Consider the following 16,469-nt stretch of genomic DNA (forward strand, 5'->3'; position numbering starts at 1 on the left):
GCTATGTATGAGCCAAAAGCAGCAATGTACTGTGCGAGGACTGGTGGAACAGCCAAAGCCCAGAGACGTTCTCCACAACAAACCTGTCCCCAAGGAGCCTAGGGTGGCGTCTGGCTTTATGGAGCTGAAGGGGGCTCAACTGATGGTTGGACCAATGGTTTGATTACGATGCTGCGTGGTGTTGATGCTGATTTCGATTGTTTGACATGACTAATTCATGCTCACTCATGCTCTCACTCATGCTCTGCCTTTGATGTGATATCAATATTTAATGCAACTAACAAAACCAAGATGAGTTTCTGAATTGAGTAATGATGTAAATAATGAATGAGCATGTTTGGTTTCAGGAAGAACGTGGTTGCTCATTATTTTCAGATTGCACTCTATAAAGAATGCTGGGAGTGGGCTCAACACCATGGATAGAGGGAGCACGGAATTGTTTTAGGGACTAATCAAGGAGACTACTGATCCTAATTAAAATGACTGCAGTTCTATTGGTTCTTACCTGACTCTAACCATCTCACCAGATCAGTGAATAAACCACATGGATGGTAATCAAAGTGTCACAAGACAGCTTCTAAAAGTCATAGTAACTACTTGATTGATTGGCTGAGAAAATGTCTAGGAGAGAAAAACCTTTACCATTGTCCAACAATCACTATCACCAAACTAACGTGACATGAATCGAAAGAAAGCTTCGGCATGTCAGCAGTGGACACGCCATTCCCAGAGGTTAAATGCAAGATGTGGTATGTGTGAATCCATTCCAACTAGTCAACATGACAACAGAGGCAACATTGGCAATGCATTCTGGGTGAATGGATTCTTATGCATGGAGCAGAGGCACGGCAAGAGAGAGAGATCGGAGAGAGAGAGAGAGAGGACAGCTACAAACCATGGTCTGATTTTGGTAGGAACTAGGATCTCCCAGCTTGTCATTAGATGATCTCATACATGCGGTGAGATGGGGAGCAACCATCGCTGAAGGAAGAAAGAGCCCAGTGAAACAAAAGGAAAGGTAGATAAAACAGAGAGAAGAGAAAGGCATAGGGTTTAGATCCAACAACAATAGGCAGAAGAATAATTATTGTCCAATGGAAAAGGTGTTTATTTGATCATTCGGAGAAAGAGACAGTCCAGAAAATAACACAACCCTTGAGGAAAAAACAATCAGTTACAGAGAAAGTCCTGGAACCCAGCACACACTCACAGTGTGTTCACACACACAGAGACCCCAACCCCATAGAGACAGTGAGACGCACACACAACACCGTATGAAGCAGTTTACATTGCTAACAGAAATGAAATGTCAAATGGTGGAAACTAAAAGTACGAAAAATAGTAAAAAATATACAACCTCACAGAGATGTCATATTGGTGCAGGAAAGACATAAGATATTCTCAGCTCAAAAAATCACATGAATAGAATGCATTACGATGAATTGTGACAATCAATCAACAGATCAATACAATTAAAATGAAATATTCCATAAATATTATGGAAAATCTACAAAAGATTCAGAAAAAAACATTTGGATTTACACTGACAACTTCATGCAGCCATATACTTTCTAGATAAATATGTGGGTTGATCATGATCATGGCCCTGTAAATTTACAAACATTTCTGTAGAAGTGGAGCTGAATGGAATTGAATTGTCAGGAATGAGTGCAGTCTCCAGAATCACAGCTTCCCAATGACAGTTACAGTAGATGAGAATAAATCTGTGGATTTTTGAATATGTCAAACAAAGTATTGTGAATTTCCCATTGAAATGGTAGAAAGTATTAGAATGCTCTAATTTCTCAACTGAAGTCCTAAACTCAGAAGCTTACATTCACCATCAATAAATATTATAAATATGTTGATAACGTCATATCAAAGCTTGGAGATGCAATACAACCAGAGAGCATTTCCCAGTTTTAATTTTTTTTCAACCCAAAAAATATCATTCAGCAACGACTCTGAGAATCAATAAACATATCCACATTTAGAAACACTACATCTTTAAGATAAGATTTTATCCCTCTCCTCGCAGTTCTTTCATTGTTTTTATTTTATCAATGGGTCCGTAGACCCTTTTCATTCTTGGGGAATCACAGAATGCCCTGCTCCCCAAGCCACACCCCACTCAGTGACACACAGCACAAGGTTAAAAGGTGACAGCAGGTGACAGCAGTTGACCCAGACCCGAAGAGAGCACCCAGAGTAGAACCAGACGCACCCAGTGGACAGTGGCAGTCAGTGGAAGGTCCCGAGCCCGGAGCGCAGGACAGAGCAGGACAGGAGACAGGGTTCCTCTCGCACCCCACCCTGTCCCTCTCCCCATTGTGCTCAGGGGGTGAAGACAGGGGAAAAGGGAATGTTTTCGTAGATTGACCCACCATATTCAGGCACCGAGCCGTCACCCCTCTTGAGGACCAGGTGGGCGTGGCGGCCACCATCTTTTATCAGTTCAATGGCGCGGGCGTGCTTCATGCCCTTGGTGCTCTCACCGTTGATCTCCAGGATCTCATCTCCCACCTGAGGGAGAGAGGAGTGAGGGAGAGAGGAGAGGGGGAGACATTGGAGGAGTGGGAGGTGATGACATTGTAGGGAGAGGGGGTGTCAGCGGAAGATATTGGGTAAGACACAGAAGGGGGGAGTGTGTAAGGGACGAAGAGGGAGAGGGGAGGATAAAGGAAAGAGGGTGAGGCAGAGAGAGAGAGATTGGGTGAGGATAGGTAGGGAAGGGACACGGAGGAGAAGAGAGGTTAGAGGGGATGCAGAGGGGAGGGAAAAAAGCAGGACAAAGGGGACAGAAGGGAACATAAGAGGTGCCAGAGAGGGAAGGTTAGATTATAGTTAAAACTGCTCTGACTGCTGTAAAGGAAACATTTCTATAAATCCACAATGTTACAAGAGGGGAAGAGGTTTTCCTCTACACCTTAAGTTATCTGTCAGTGTTCTCTCTGTCGAGGGAATTCCACGTCACATATTCACAAATAATAAAGGATAATCAATTAACCCTTTCAATCTGTCTATAGGACCCAGGGGAATGAGATGTTCTTACGCTTTTAGACAATTCATCAAATTAAAGGTTAAATGACAGCTTGAGAGCACATAGGACATTATATTTACATAATATAGACTTTAAAGAATAACAATTCATGCTTATGGGTCATGGCATACATAACAGCACATTTTGTATTAGGCATTCAGCATAACATGACCACATCAATGAGTAGATGATGAATCAACTTCAGATTTCAAAACGCTCCTATACGGGGCTCATACATACGTTCATGTTGCCGTTGCGTACGGCCGCTCCGTCCTCGGCTAGCCTCAGCACGTACAGGTCCATGTTGTACTCGTGACCTCCTCGCAGGCTGAACCCAAAACCTTTGTTCTCCCTCTCCAAGTCCACTGAGTAGAACGCAGCATCCTGAGAGAAACACACGCACACACAAACACACGCATGACAAGGTCAGACTGGTGATTCACCGGTGGCTGGACTTGATAATGTTTGTGTCTGGGGACGGCTCGTATTTCAGTGTGGGGATGAATGCCACCTTGAGGACAGTCGCACCTAATAGATCGGAGCTCCATAGTGGTGGTGAGTGAGATGAATCATAGATGGTTTAGACTCTGGGGGCGGTTTGAGGTGGGCCGAGAGGGCACGCAGAGCCACAGACACCGACTAACACCCTCCCTCCCTGCTCTGTTCAGGATCTTATCAACATGGTATCAGAATAAAGCATCTCCCTAGTGTGACAACCACTTAAACGGAACACATTGCTGTAGGATGTGTAGTGGGCTGGATGGGGCAGGCCTTGTTGGCGCTGGACAAGTCCTTACCTGGGCTGGAGGTTGTGTTGTTGGGGCGGGGGGAGGAGGGGCCTGGGGGGATTTGAACTCAAAAGAGGACTCCTGTTTTGGTTTGGTGTTGTTTCTGGAATGAGAAAGATGTCAAAATATAGGTTAAAAATCACTGCTCATAGATACATGTTCTTAGTCAATTAGGTACTCCAAATCTCAGAATCCCTCTCACCTGGGTTCAGGTGCAGCCTGTTGCTGGGGCGTGTGAGTGGTTGTTATAGTGGCGATCTTCTCAGCATTGGTCAGTAGTGATGCATTAGAGGAGTCTGATAGGAGAAAGAGAGAGCGGGGGAGTCAGGGGACTGGAGACTGAAGCATGCAGAAGACAAAGGGAAAAAAACAAGAGCAGTTTCACAAAACCTTTCGTAAGCCGTTATTACACTGGTAAGATGTAATTTACTCAAACAGGGACATATGGAAGCCTGGACCGGATGGAGTGGTACACTCACGACTCTCATCTAATCACAGCACTCTATCTCAATATGACATCATTTGTGTGATCAATTACCTATGGTTGAATGTAGCCCTTAAATAAATACGTAACAACTACCATCTTTCCACTTCAAACCACCCCCTCATTTCTCTCCAACAACCCTCCGTGGCCTACTCCTAGCCACTGCTATCAGCCCAGCTACCGCCCCTAACCTAATCCAAGCCCCTGCTCTCAGCCCAACTACCACCCCTAGCCTGATCCTAGCCCCTGCTCTCAGCCCAACTACCACCCCTAGCCTGATCCTAGCCCCTGCTCTCAGCCCAATACAGCACCCCTTGCCTGGACTCTAGCCCTACCTTCTTCAGCCCAACTACCACCCCTAGCCTGATCCTAGCCCCTGCTCTCAGCCCAACTACCACCCCTAGCCTGATCCTAGCCCCTGCTTCTCAGCCCAACTACCACCCCTAGCCTGATCCTAGCCCCTGCCTCTCAGCCCAACTACCACCCCTAGCCTGATCCTAGCCCCTGCTCTCAGCCCAACTACCACCCGTAGCCTGCATCCTAGCCCCTACTCTCTATTCCACTCACAACCCCACCAAACTGTGCTCAATTCCTCTCTCATCTATCCATCCCTCCCCCACTAGTCCCTTGGATTCCATTGGCTTAACTCTCCATTCAGACCACAGCCCCTGAGACGCTGGGCCGGCAATCAAGGTGGAGGCCGAGCCGAGGACGGGCCGAGTGGGTTTAATTCCACCCTGCTGGTAGTCATTGCTGGGGAGACCCGAGTTTGATGAGTCGTCTCTCTGCCCATGCATCCCAATGTCTTAAAATAGACTCTCTCCACACCAGTGTAACTGCCTGCAGCCCAGGCTTCATCCTTCTTCTTTTCCTCCCTCATTTCTGCTTCGCTCATCCCATCCTTCTTCTCTCCCACTGTCCTCTTTCCAATACTCTATCCCTTCTTCCCTCCCAGTCTTTCCACTTTAGTGCAGTTTGCAACCTTTTCTTTTTTTTGCCCCTCTTAAACATTCAGGACACAGGATGCAGAATGCACTGAACTGTATCACTGATCAGTCCTCCCACTGTGAGAATGGAAGGGGAAAAGGACAATTTTATCGAAGAATTCATGGGAGGAAGAATTCAGCCCTGCCTGCCTACCCAGGGGGCTGAGTAAGGGTCACACCATCTCTCCCTTGTTGCTTTTACACTACATCACAATGCAGACTATATTAGGTGAGAGAGAAAGGCAGAGAGAGAGAGAAAGGGGGTGAGAGAGAGGAAGGGGAGGGAGAGGGAGAGGAAGGGGGAGAGAGAGGCGAGAGAGAGAGAGAGATAGGCCAGGCGTGAGGGAGAGAAAGGGGAGAGAGAGGCAGAGAGAGAGAAGGCAGAGAGTGAGAGAAAGGGGAGAGAGAGGCAGCGAGAGAAAAAGGCAGAGAGAGAACGAGGAAGGGGGTCAAGAGCGGAAGAGAGGGGAAGGGGGAGAGAGGCAGGAAAAAGAGAGAGGAAGGGGGAGAGGAGGGGGGAGAGAGAGAGAGAGAGAGAAGGGGGAGAGAGAGAGAGAGAGGGGAGAGAGAGAGCGAGAGAAAGAAAGGGGAGAGAGAAAGGTGGACGAGAGAGGAAGGAAATGAGAGCGAGAAGAGAGAGGAAGGGGAGAAGAGAGAGGAAGAGACAGAAAGAGAGAGGAAGGGCGGTGATAGAGGTAAAGTGAGAGAGAGAAGGGACAGCGTGCGAGAGAACGAGAGAAAGCAAGAGAGGAGGGAAGGGTGGGAGAGAGAGAGGAGAAGGGGGCAGAGAAAGAGGGGGGAGAGAGAGAGGGGAGATATAGAGGAAAGTGAGAGAGGAAGGGGGAGAGCGAAAGAGAGAGAGGAAGGGGAGAGAGGTAAAGCGAGCGAGAGAGAGTGAGAGAAAAGGAGAGAGCGAGAGAGAGGGAGGGAGGGAGAGTGCAAAGAAAAGGGTAAGAGAGCGATAGAAATGGGGAGAGAGAGTGAGAGAAAGGGGTAAGAGGCGATAGAAATGGGGAGAGAGAAGAGTGAGAGAAAGGGGAGAGCGAGGCAGAGAGAGAAAGGGAAGGAGAGAGAGAGAAAGGGGGAGAGAGAGTGAAAGAAAGGGGAGAGAGGTGAAAGAAAGGGGAGAGAGAGTGAAAGAAAGGGGAGAGAGAAAGGGGAGAGAGAGGAAGGGGGGAAGAGAGAGGGAAGGGGGGAAGAGAGAGGAAGGGGGGGAGAGAGAGGAAGGGGGGAGAGAGAGGGAAGGGGGAGAGAGAGAGGGAGGGGAGTGAGAGAAAGGGGGGAGAGTGAGAGTGAGAGAGAGTGCAAGCAAGAGAGAGGGGGAAGGGGGGAGGGCGAGAGAAAGGGGGAGCAGAAGAAAGGGGGGAGTGAGAGAAAGGGGGGGAGAGTGAGAGTGAGAAGAGAGTGCAAGCAAGAGAGAGGGGAAGGGGGAGGGCGAGAGAGAGCGAGAGTGAAAGCGAAAGGAGAGAGAGAGAGAGTGCAAGCAAGAGAGAGGGGAAGGGGAGAGAGAGAGAGCGCTGAGTCTCCCTGCAGTGATTTTGGAATCAGCCTCCTTATTAAATCTCCTTCCCTAACAGCCCTGTGTTAAACAGCAGGAGACAACCCTGCCCTGGATAAATCTACATATCTCACTAATACACAGGGATTCTCAATCTAACACACACACACACACAACCTCTCAGCCCAAAATACAAACTCTCCCTCCCTCACAAACCCAAACTATGCTTTTATAAAACATCCGCCCTCTATCTGTTTCCTTGGCAGAACAATTTTGCCTCAGTGTAATCATCTATGGCTCTACAGAAAAAGGCTTTCATCCATAAAAACAGCCAAAAACATGGACAAATAGTTCAAATTTCTCCAACATGCAGGTTGACAAAGACTAGTGGTTACACTGACGTTCTCCCTGATTCTCCCTCACTTAATGAAACAGCAGTCCAGGCTGATGTGTTAGTGCAGTGTAGCGAGAGCTTTTAGCCCTAACACACAGACAAACATACACACATTGTGACAGCCTCTGACAGTTGAATAACTCTTGCATGTTTCAGAAGTATGTGAAAGGCACGACTGCACTAGAAAGTTCCCTCACATCCCAGAGAAGCAGCTCTGTAAACATTGTGGGGGTGTTCAGACTGACTAGAGCACTTGAAATGTAAAAACAGTGTGATGGTGATGTACTGAGATAGGCTTTCCTTTAGCAAAAGGTATATATACACTGAGGGTAGAAAACATTAGGAACAACTGCTCTTTCCATGACAGACTGACCAGGTGAATCCAGGTTGAAAGCTATGATCCCTTATTGATGTCACTTGTTAAATCCACTTCAATCAGTATGTAGATTAAGTTTAAAGAAGGATTTCTAAGCCTTGAGACAATTGAGGTTGTGTATGTGTACCATTCAGATGGTTAATTGGCAAGACAAAATATTTAAGTGCCTTTGAACAGGGTATAGTAGTAGGTACCAGGTGCATCGGTTTGAGTGTATCAAGAACTGCAACATTGCTGGGTTTTTCACGCTCAACAGTTTCCTGTTGAATGGTCCACAACCCAAAGGACATCCAACCAAATTGACAACTGACGGAAGCATTAGAATCAACATGGGCCAGCATCCCTGTGGAACGGTTTCGACACCTTGTAGATTCCATGCCCCAAAGAATGAATTCAGGGCAAAAGGGTGTTCCTAATGTTTTGTACACTCAGTGTATATACAGTACCAGTATTTTTCTTTATTTTTACTATTTTCTACATAGAATAATACTGAAGACATCAAAACTATGAAATAACACATCATGTAGTAACCAAAAGTGTTAAAATCAAAATGTATTTTAGATTTTAGATTCTTCAAAGTAGCCACCCTTTGCCTTGATGACAGCTTTGCACACTCCAGCTATGCACACTCTTGGCATTCTCTCAATCAGCTTCACCTGGAATGCTTTTCCAACAGTCTTCAAGGAGTTCCCACATATGCTGAGCACTTGTTGGCTGCTTTTCCTTCACTATGCGGTCCAACTCATCCCAAACCATCTCAATTGGGTTGAGGTTGGGTGATTGTGGAGGCCAGGTCATCTGATGCAGCACTCCATCACTCTCCTTCTTGGTCAAATAGCCCTTACACATCCTGGAGGTGTGTTGGGTCATTGTCCTGTTGAAAAACAAATGATAGTCCTACTAAGTGTAAACCAGATGGGATGGCGTATCGCTGCAGAATGCTGTGGTAGCCATGCTGGTTATGTGTGCCTTGAATTCTAAATAAATCACAGACAGTTTCACCAGCAAAGCACCCCCACAACATCACACCTCCTTCTCCATGCTTCACGGTGGGAACCACACGTGGAGATCATCCATTCACCAACGCTGCGTTGGTTGGAACCAAACATCTCAAATTTGGACTCACCAGGCCAAAGGACAGATTTCCACCGGTCTAATGTCCATTGATCATGTTTCTTGGCCCAAGCAAGTCTCTTCTTATTATTGGTGTCCTTCAGTAGTGGTTTCTTTGCAGCAATTCGACCATGAAGGCCTGATTCACGCAGTCTCCTCTGAACAGTTGATGTTGAGATGTGTCTGTTACTTGACCTCTGTGAAGCATTTATTTGGGCTGCAATCTGAGGTGTAGTTAACGCTACTGAACTTATCCTCTGCAGCAGAGGTAACTCTGGGTCTTCCTTTCCTGTGGCGGTCCTCATGAGAACCAGTTTCATCATAACGCTTGATGGTTTTTGCTACCGCACTTGAAGAAACTTCCGGATTGACTGACCTTCATGTCAGAAAGTAATGATGGACTGTCGTTTCTCTTTGCTTATTTGAGCTGTTCTTGCTGTAATATGGACTTGGTATTTTACCAAATAGGGCTATCTTCTGTGTACCACCCCTACCTTATACCACCCCTACAACTGATTGGCTTAAACACATTAAAAAGGAAAGAAATTCCAAACAAGGCACACCTGTTAATTGAAATGCATTCCAGGTGACTACCTCATGACACTGGTTGAGATAATGCCAAGAGTGTTTAAAGCTGTCATCAAGACAAAGGGTGGCTACTTTGAAAAATCTCAAACATAAAATATATTTTGATTTGTTTAACACTTTTTTGGTTACTACATTAGGTAGCCTAGTGGTAAGAGCATTGGGCCAGTAACCAAAAGGTTGCTGGATCAAATCCCCGAGCTGACAATTAAAAATCTGTCATTCTGCCCCTGAGCAAGGCAGTTAACCCACAGTTCCCCGGGCGCCGAAGCCGTGGATGTTAATTATGGCAGCCCCCTGCACCTCTCCGATTCAGAGGTGTTGGGTTAAATGCGGAAGACACAATTCAGTTGAATGCTTTTAGTTGTACAACTGCCCAGGTATCCCCCTTTCCCTATGTGTTATTTCATAGTTTTGACGTCTTCACTATTATTCTATGTAGAAAATAGTAAAAATAAAGAAAAACCCTTGAATGAGTAGGTGTGTCCAAACTTTTGACAGGTACTGTATATTCCAATACAATACATGTTTACATAACTGATGTAATGCACAAATAATTCCTGACACAGGTTGATCCTAGCGGCTGAGACAGTCTTCGGTCTAGATCAGGTCAACCCTGTTCCTGGAGAGATACCCTCCTGTAGGTTTTCACTCCAACCCCAGTTATAACTAACCTGATTAATATTATCAACCAGCTAATTATTAGAATCGGGTTTGCTAGATTAGCGTTGGAGCAAAAACCTAAGGAGAGAAGCTCTACAGGAAACGGGTTGTGCAGCCCTGGTCTAGATGGTATATATATGAGTGGAACATTAGGGATGGGAGACAGAAGAGGTCCTCTCACCGTCTCCGGGAATGATCCTTAGCGTGACAGTGTTCCCGGCCTCCTTGATCAGGTTGACGATGTCCGAGTGGGACTTGTTGGTGATAGAGCAGCCATTGACAGCCAGGATACGGTCTCCCACCTTCAGCTTCCCACAGCGGTCTGCAGGGCTCCCCTCGATAATACGCCCTATTTTGTGGGGCATGGCCACACATGCATTTCCAGCTTTTTGCGTTTGTGTGATTCAGAAAGTGTGTGATGTGACATTTTTGGTGGTAAGGGGTGTTGTTTAAAGAGATAGAGAGGTGAAAAGGGGCACAGGAAGAAGAGAAGAGAGAGAAAGGAAGGAAGGCAGAAGGTTAAGGGTTTATTCACCAAACCCACCAAGTCAAGTGCCAACAGAGTGTGCCCGGAAATCTGCTATGAGAAATGGAAAGCGTTGGCCAAGTGAGAGAGAATGTTAAAAGAAAAATGACTTTACATACTCTAGATGTAGTGCATTCAAATGAATTAGGACTCCACACTAAATACTCTATGTGTCACTGAACATCTCTCTGTGGCAACATCCTGTACTAACTGCTTATATTTGCATTTGTGAATCTCCTAACATCCTTGTACTGCTGAAACCTGATAATGAGGAAACTATGTTAACGTTTAGCACTGATAAGACAGACACCTGCAGCCTAGATTACAAATGTACAGACATCACAGCCAAATTCTCTGCTAGTGCCGGCAGGTCCTCTCCTACAGACAATCCTCAGCACCACAAAGGCTTCTACCCTACTAGAGACTGCCCCTCAATAAGAGCTGTCCCCGACTAATAAAAATCTTGGTCAACCAAAAGTCGTCTGTTCTTTCAAACATTCGATTGGACAAAATTTTAAAACTTATATTTTTCCATAAATAGACACACCCTATGTGTTTTAATAAAATCAACTATATGCTAGTCTGATTCTGTTTGATGAAATTAGCCACAAATTACTCGAGAGAGCCAGAGATCAAGATACCCAGAAGAGAGGGACTTAACCTGATCATCCTCCTCCCGCGCTTCACATGTTGCGTTTGTATTTCTGTTCAGTGTATATTAACGTCTTCAAATCTCAAAATCATTGTCTTGTGGTTAATCAAAATTCTATCCAAATCTACATGAAAACGATACAAACCTAAAAAGTAACTTCTATTGCCAACTATGTACAAATAGCCTACATAAAGCCAACAAATAAAAACATCAGCATGGAGGTAGAAAATATCCTGATTAAAATAAATATCCTATGAATCACATTGGCTACCCATGGCCTGTCTGCAATGAACTTACAACATTGTATAAAATATTCTGTGCCCTCAGAGTTTCCCATGCCAGGGAGCTCGGGACAGACACAGCTGGAGGCTATTTTGGGTAAGGGATAAGAGCTCATCAGGTAGACGTTTCCACTGGACCAGAGCATGACATTTAGCTTCACGATGAGTGGTTATCGAAAGGAAGAGTGATGGAATTTTTTCCAAATACATTGAGGAACTATTGTCATTCTCAATGGATGTAAAAACAGACTTTGTTTGCTTGTTGTTTGAGGTGAAGAAAACATTACTTTGAGAAGCTCCACAGCTCTTTAGTGGTGGTGCATTACGCCAATCAGAAATACTATCAGATCCCCAAATGGGCACATTTATAGGCTAGGTAGCCGATAGGCCTACTTCTATGCATAATCATCACACAAAAAAACTAAAAAATGGAATAAACCAAAACTTGTTTCTCACAAGTGTAGCATAGGTTGTGCGCTCTGCAAACAACCTGTCCACTCCTACAATGAGAACAGTAAAAGACTGGAATAAAAATATATTGAATTCATTAACAGAAATTACCATAACTAACCAAATGTTGTAGATTAGAAATGATAGGTATAAACGGTAAAAGTAGGCTACTACTGGTGATATACCGTATGAAATGGGGAATTGATAGACACTAACAATCAAGGCAAACAATCCACACAATTAAGTTTTGAAACAATGAATGTGCACAAATTTGCGGGAGAGCGTGCATTGGAGAGAGACTTGCATTGTGAATTTTTGCCACACCCCTTCTTGGACTGTGTCATCCACGCAGCCGCCGAATGGATTAGTCTCAGCCTCCTCAATGAATTAGTTCACTGAGATGGGCACAAATCAGACAGGTGTCTCGTGTGCCATACATTTTTTAATATATATTTGCTACTGCTCGACAAAAAAAAGGTTGGATGACAAACAGCCTAACAATCGACCAGTCGACTAATTGGGGTCAGCCCTAATCTCAATTATTACAGTGAACTATTGCACATATCATTCCCTCTCTGTCTCTATTCCTCTTCTTGATTTAACTACAAACAATAATCAAATCGAATTGTATTTGTCACATGCGCCGAATACAACAGTGAAATGCTGTATATTTAAGAAATGATTTACTAAATAAACTAAAGTTAAAAAAAATGTAATCAAAAGGTAACACAATAAAAGTACATAACAATAACGAGGCTATATACAGAGGGTACTGGTACCGAGTCAATGTGCGGGGTTACAGGTTAGTTGAGGTAATTTGTAAAGTGACTATTCATAGATAATAAACAGCGAGTAGCAGCAGTATAAATCCAAAAGGGGGAGGGGGGTCAGTCAATGTAAATAGTCCGGGTGGCCATTTGATTAATTGTTCAGCAGTTTAATGGCTTGGGGGCAGAATCCCTCTCTCCACTGGGATTCTCTGCCTCTAACCCTATTACAGGGGCTGAGTCACTGGCTTACTGGTGCTCTTCCATGCCGTCCCTAGGAGGGGTGCGTCACTTGAGTGGGTTGAGTCACTGACGTGATCTTCCTGTACGGGTTGGCGCCCCCACTTGGGTTGTGCCGTGGCGGAGATCTTTGTGGGCTATACTCAGCCTTATCTCAGGATGGTAAGTTGGTGGTTGAAGATATCCCTCTAGTGGTGTGGGAGCTGTGCTCTGGCAAAGTGGGTGGGGTTATATCCTGCCTGTTTGGCCCTGTCAGGGGGTATCGTCGGACGGAGCCACACTGTCTCCCGACCCCTCCTGTTTCAGCATCCAGTATTTATGCTGCAGTAGTTTATGTGTTGGGGGGCTAGGGTCAGTCTGTTATATCTGGAGTATTTCTACTGTCTTATCCGGTGTCCTGTGTGAATTTAAGTATGCTCTCTCTAATTCTCTCTCGCTTTCTCTCGCTTTCTCTCTTTTTCTCTCTTTTTCTCTCTTTCTTTCTTTCTTTCTCTCTTTCTTTCTTTCTCTCTCTCTCGGAGGACCTGAGCCCTAGGACCATGCCTGTCCCCAGTCCACCTGGTCATGCTGCTGCTCCAGTTTCAACTGTTTTGCTTGCGGCTATGGAACCCTGACCTGTTCACCGGACGTGCTACCTGTTCCAGACCTGCGGTTTTCAACTCTCCAGAGACAGCAGGAGTGGTAGAGATACTCTGAATGATTGGCTATGAAAAGCCAACTGACATTTACTCCTGATGTGCTGACCTGTTGCACCCTCGACAATCACTGTGATTATTATTATTTGACCCTGCAGGTCATCTATGAACATTTGAACATCTTGGCCATGTTCTGTTATAATCTCCACCCGGCACAGCCAGAAGAGGACTGGCCACCCCTCATAGCCTGGATCCTCTCTAGGTTTCTTCCTAGGTTCCAGCCTTTTTATGGAGTTTTTCCTAGCCACCGTGCCTCTACACCTGCATTGCTTGCTGTTTGGGGTTTTAGTCTGGGTTTCTGTACAGCCCTTTGTGACATCAGCTGATGTAATAAGGGCTTTATAAATACATTTGATTGAAATTTGATTGTTAAGGAGCCTTTTGGACCTAGACTTTGCGCTCCGGTACCGCTTGCCGTGCGGTAGCAGAGAGAACAGTCTATGACTAGGGTGACTGGAGTCTTTGACAATGTTTTGGGCCTTCCTTTGACACCGCCTGGTATAGAGGTCCTGGATGGCAGGGAGCTTGGCCCCGGTGATCAGTCTGTCTCTTTCCTCTGCGGTTAGTCACTCCAGTTTAGAAGAGATCTGTGGAGCTCAACTCATTTAGTTCTGTACTAACTAGAAGCTTGATGGTTTCACAGCAGAAGGATGTGTTTGTCTAATACACAGAGAGAGGGGATGGATGGGTCTCTGTGTCAGAGTAACTGGGATCCATGCAGATCAAAGGTAATTTCTCTACACTATTGATCAACAACCAATGTGTTTCACTTTGATATGATTAACAAATTGGCACAAACTTGCCAACTCTTTCCATTTGTTGGACGCCTATAGTGGTTAAGCAGTGTAAGCCTGATCAGCACCCCTGTGCCCAGAGAGACTCCCAGAGCTGTGGTCAGGCAGGGAGAGTGGCAGCAATATCTCTAGGTAGCAATTGTAGGGCAGACAACAGGGCAGACAACAGGGCATGCAGAGGGACAAAAAGAGCTGTAGGACAGTGGGAGAGGGTCTATCCATCTACAAATATTACAATAATCTTCCCCCTTAATAACTAATCCAAGTCAGCCCCGTTTTCATGATTTCTGGTAGATCATGAAAATAAAACAGGAAATATTGTTAACAATATATCCTCTATAGAGGATAACCTGCTGATTACAACCATCTAGATGATCGTCTAACGAGTGATGTAAACAATATTTCCAGTTTCTGTGTTTTTGGAGTTACAACAATTTACCCATAAGCAATATGAGTGATTAATTGTAACTTGTCACAAGAACATGGCTTTTAGTGCAAATGCAGTTTATAAGGTGATCGTTTAAAAGAATACAAGTAATATGATGACTATTTTGGCATGTTTCATATGGGGGTGTGGCCAAAACGGAAAGAGAAACGCAACACCTATTTGTCAATCACTCATATTGATATCACGTTGAAACCAATAGAATGAGAGATGGGAGTCGAGTTACACGTCCTGTCTAAAACAAAACACAGAATCTGAGAATAATATGTATATCACTGGTTAGAGGAAAATTTGTAGAAGACAGCAAGCTACATTTTGGATTGTTGCATTTTGTTTCAAGTGGGTCACCAACACGGAAAGATAAACGCAAAACTATTTTGTTAAATCACTCATTGATATAAATTTGAAATCAATAGAGCAGGGGCAAACGTGTGGGGTGTATACACCATTTAAACTAACACTATTCAAAGGCCACACTGAATCTGAGAATACTTTTTATATCACTGGTTAGAAGAGAATTTTCTGAAGACAGTCATCTAAATTCTAGAATGTCGGATGGAAGTTTTGTGAGGCTGTCAAAATGGGGAAGGAAACAAATCAGATGCTTTGTTATTTAACTTCAACGAATCACGACCCACCATATATCAACAGTGACAAGGGTTGGCTGTTATTTGAGTGGTAGTTTGACTCTCAAACCATGTATAGGCGTAGTTGTGAGGCCAGCAACTTTTATACAGAGAGCTGAATTTTCCCTGCCATTTGAGTTTGAAAATGACAGTAGAAAACTGCCAGCGCATATGACAAAATCAATGGTACATGACGAATGATATTGATCTGTGTAAAGCCATCGTTTTTATGTCATTGCGATTATTATTAACGTTTATACTAACATCACTAATCTGAGGTAAAAAAAGATGTGCAATCCCCCTCCATTCGAGGTGGTCAAAACGTGAGGTTGTGTAATGTAGTAACACATACGGTCCACGTACAGGAAATTAGTGCAATGTAAAATAATCTAATATGTAAACATAAATCAACATTTAAATGTGGGCTTACATTTTACACATATACTTCCCGATAGTTTAACCATTTACAGAGAATTAAAAAAAGATCTTATGCACAATTTAAGCAGGGAATTTAAGCAGGGAGACGGGGAGAAAGAACTCCCCGTCTCCCTGCCTACTTATTATAACCTGTCAAGCCATAGTATTGATATTATTCTATTCATTGTTATTTCAGACCACATCTGAATTATACAACATGCTTTCACTTGTGATCAATTATGAAAGACAGTATAAATATTACAGCTCTTTGGGCTGGGTTACAGTGTCTCTGCTTGACAGAATGAAAGAAAATAGAAGAGGATCACCACTCACTAGAAAATAGAATAATGAGGATGAAAGCTATTCACCAAGTAAGTGCCAGAAATATGCACTATTCAGAAACTCATTTGCATAGAAGGGACAGTACCCAATAGTCAAACAGCGATTAGTTACTAAGAAAAATATGTTCTACTGTATATTGAGAGAAAGGTTGAGTGTGTGTGTGTGTGTGTGTGTGTGTGTGTGTGTGTGTGTGTGTGTGTGTGTGTGTGTGTGTGCTTGTATATAGTGCATGCCCTGTGTGTTACTATATTTAAGTATAGTAAGGTAGAGATGACTGGGGTCTTACCAAAGGTGGTGCCAGACTCGG

The 16,469-nt window shown here is 44.4% G+C and overlaps 1 protein-coding gene across 10 annotated transcripts in view; it reads right to left on the bottom strand.

The window, feature by feature from the left end:
• The window catches only part of LOC111968415 (membrane-associated guanylate kinase, WW and PDZ domain-containing protein 1), a 189,091-nt gene that overhangs the window by 2,145 nt on the left and 170,477 nt on the right, over positions 1-16,469 (bottom strand). For 7 of the 10 annotated variants that reach the window (XM_070445184.1, XM_070445176.1, XM_070445177.1 and 4 more), the window contains 5 exons: positions 10,109-10,312; positions 4,031-4,124; positions 3,838-3,931; positions 3,281-3,424; positions 2,385-2,523 (listed from right to left, as the gene is read on the bottom strand). In XM_070445184.1, coding sequence (XP_070301285.1) covers positions 2,385-2,523; positions 3,281-3,424; positions 3,838-3,931; positions 4,031-4,124; positions 10,109-10,312 — 675 coding nt within the window. Of the gene's footprint in view, positions 1-895; positions 982-2,384; positions 2,524-3,280; positions 3,425-3,837; positions 3,932-4,030; positions 4,125-10,108; positions 10,313-16,469 lie in introns of all 10 variants that reach the window. The other 3 variants (XM_070445192.1, XM_023993918.2, XM_023993990.2) reach the window with 3 other exon arrangements.

The sequence above is a fragment of the Salvelinus sp. IW2-2015 genome, linkage group LG1, assembly GCF_002910315.2.
Source record: "Salvelinus sp. IW2-2015 linkage group LG1, ASM291031v2, whole genome shotgun sequence".
In the NCBI taxonomy this organism is placed as follows: Eukaryota; Metazoa; Chordata; class Actinopteri; order Salmoniformes; family Salmonidae; genus Salvelinus; species Salvelinus sp. IW2-2015.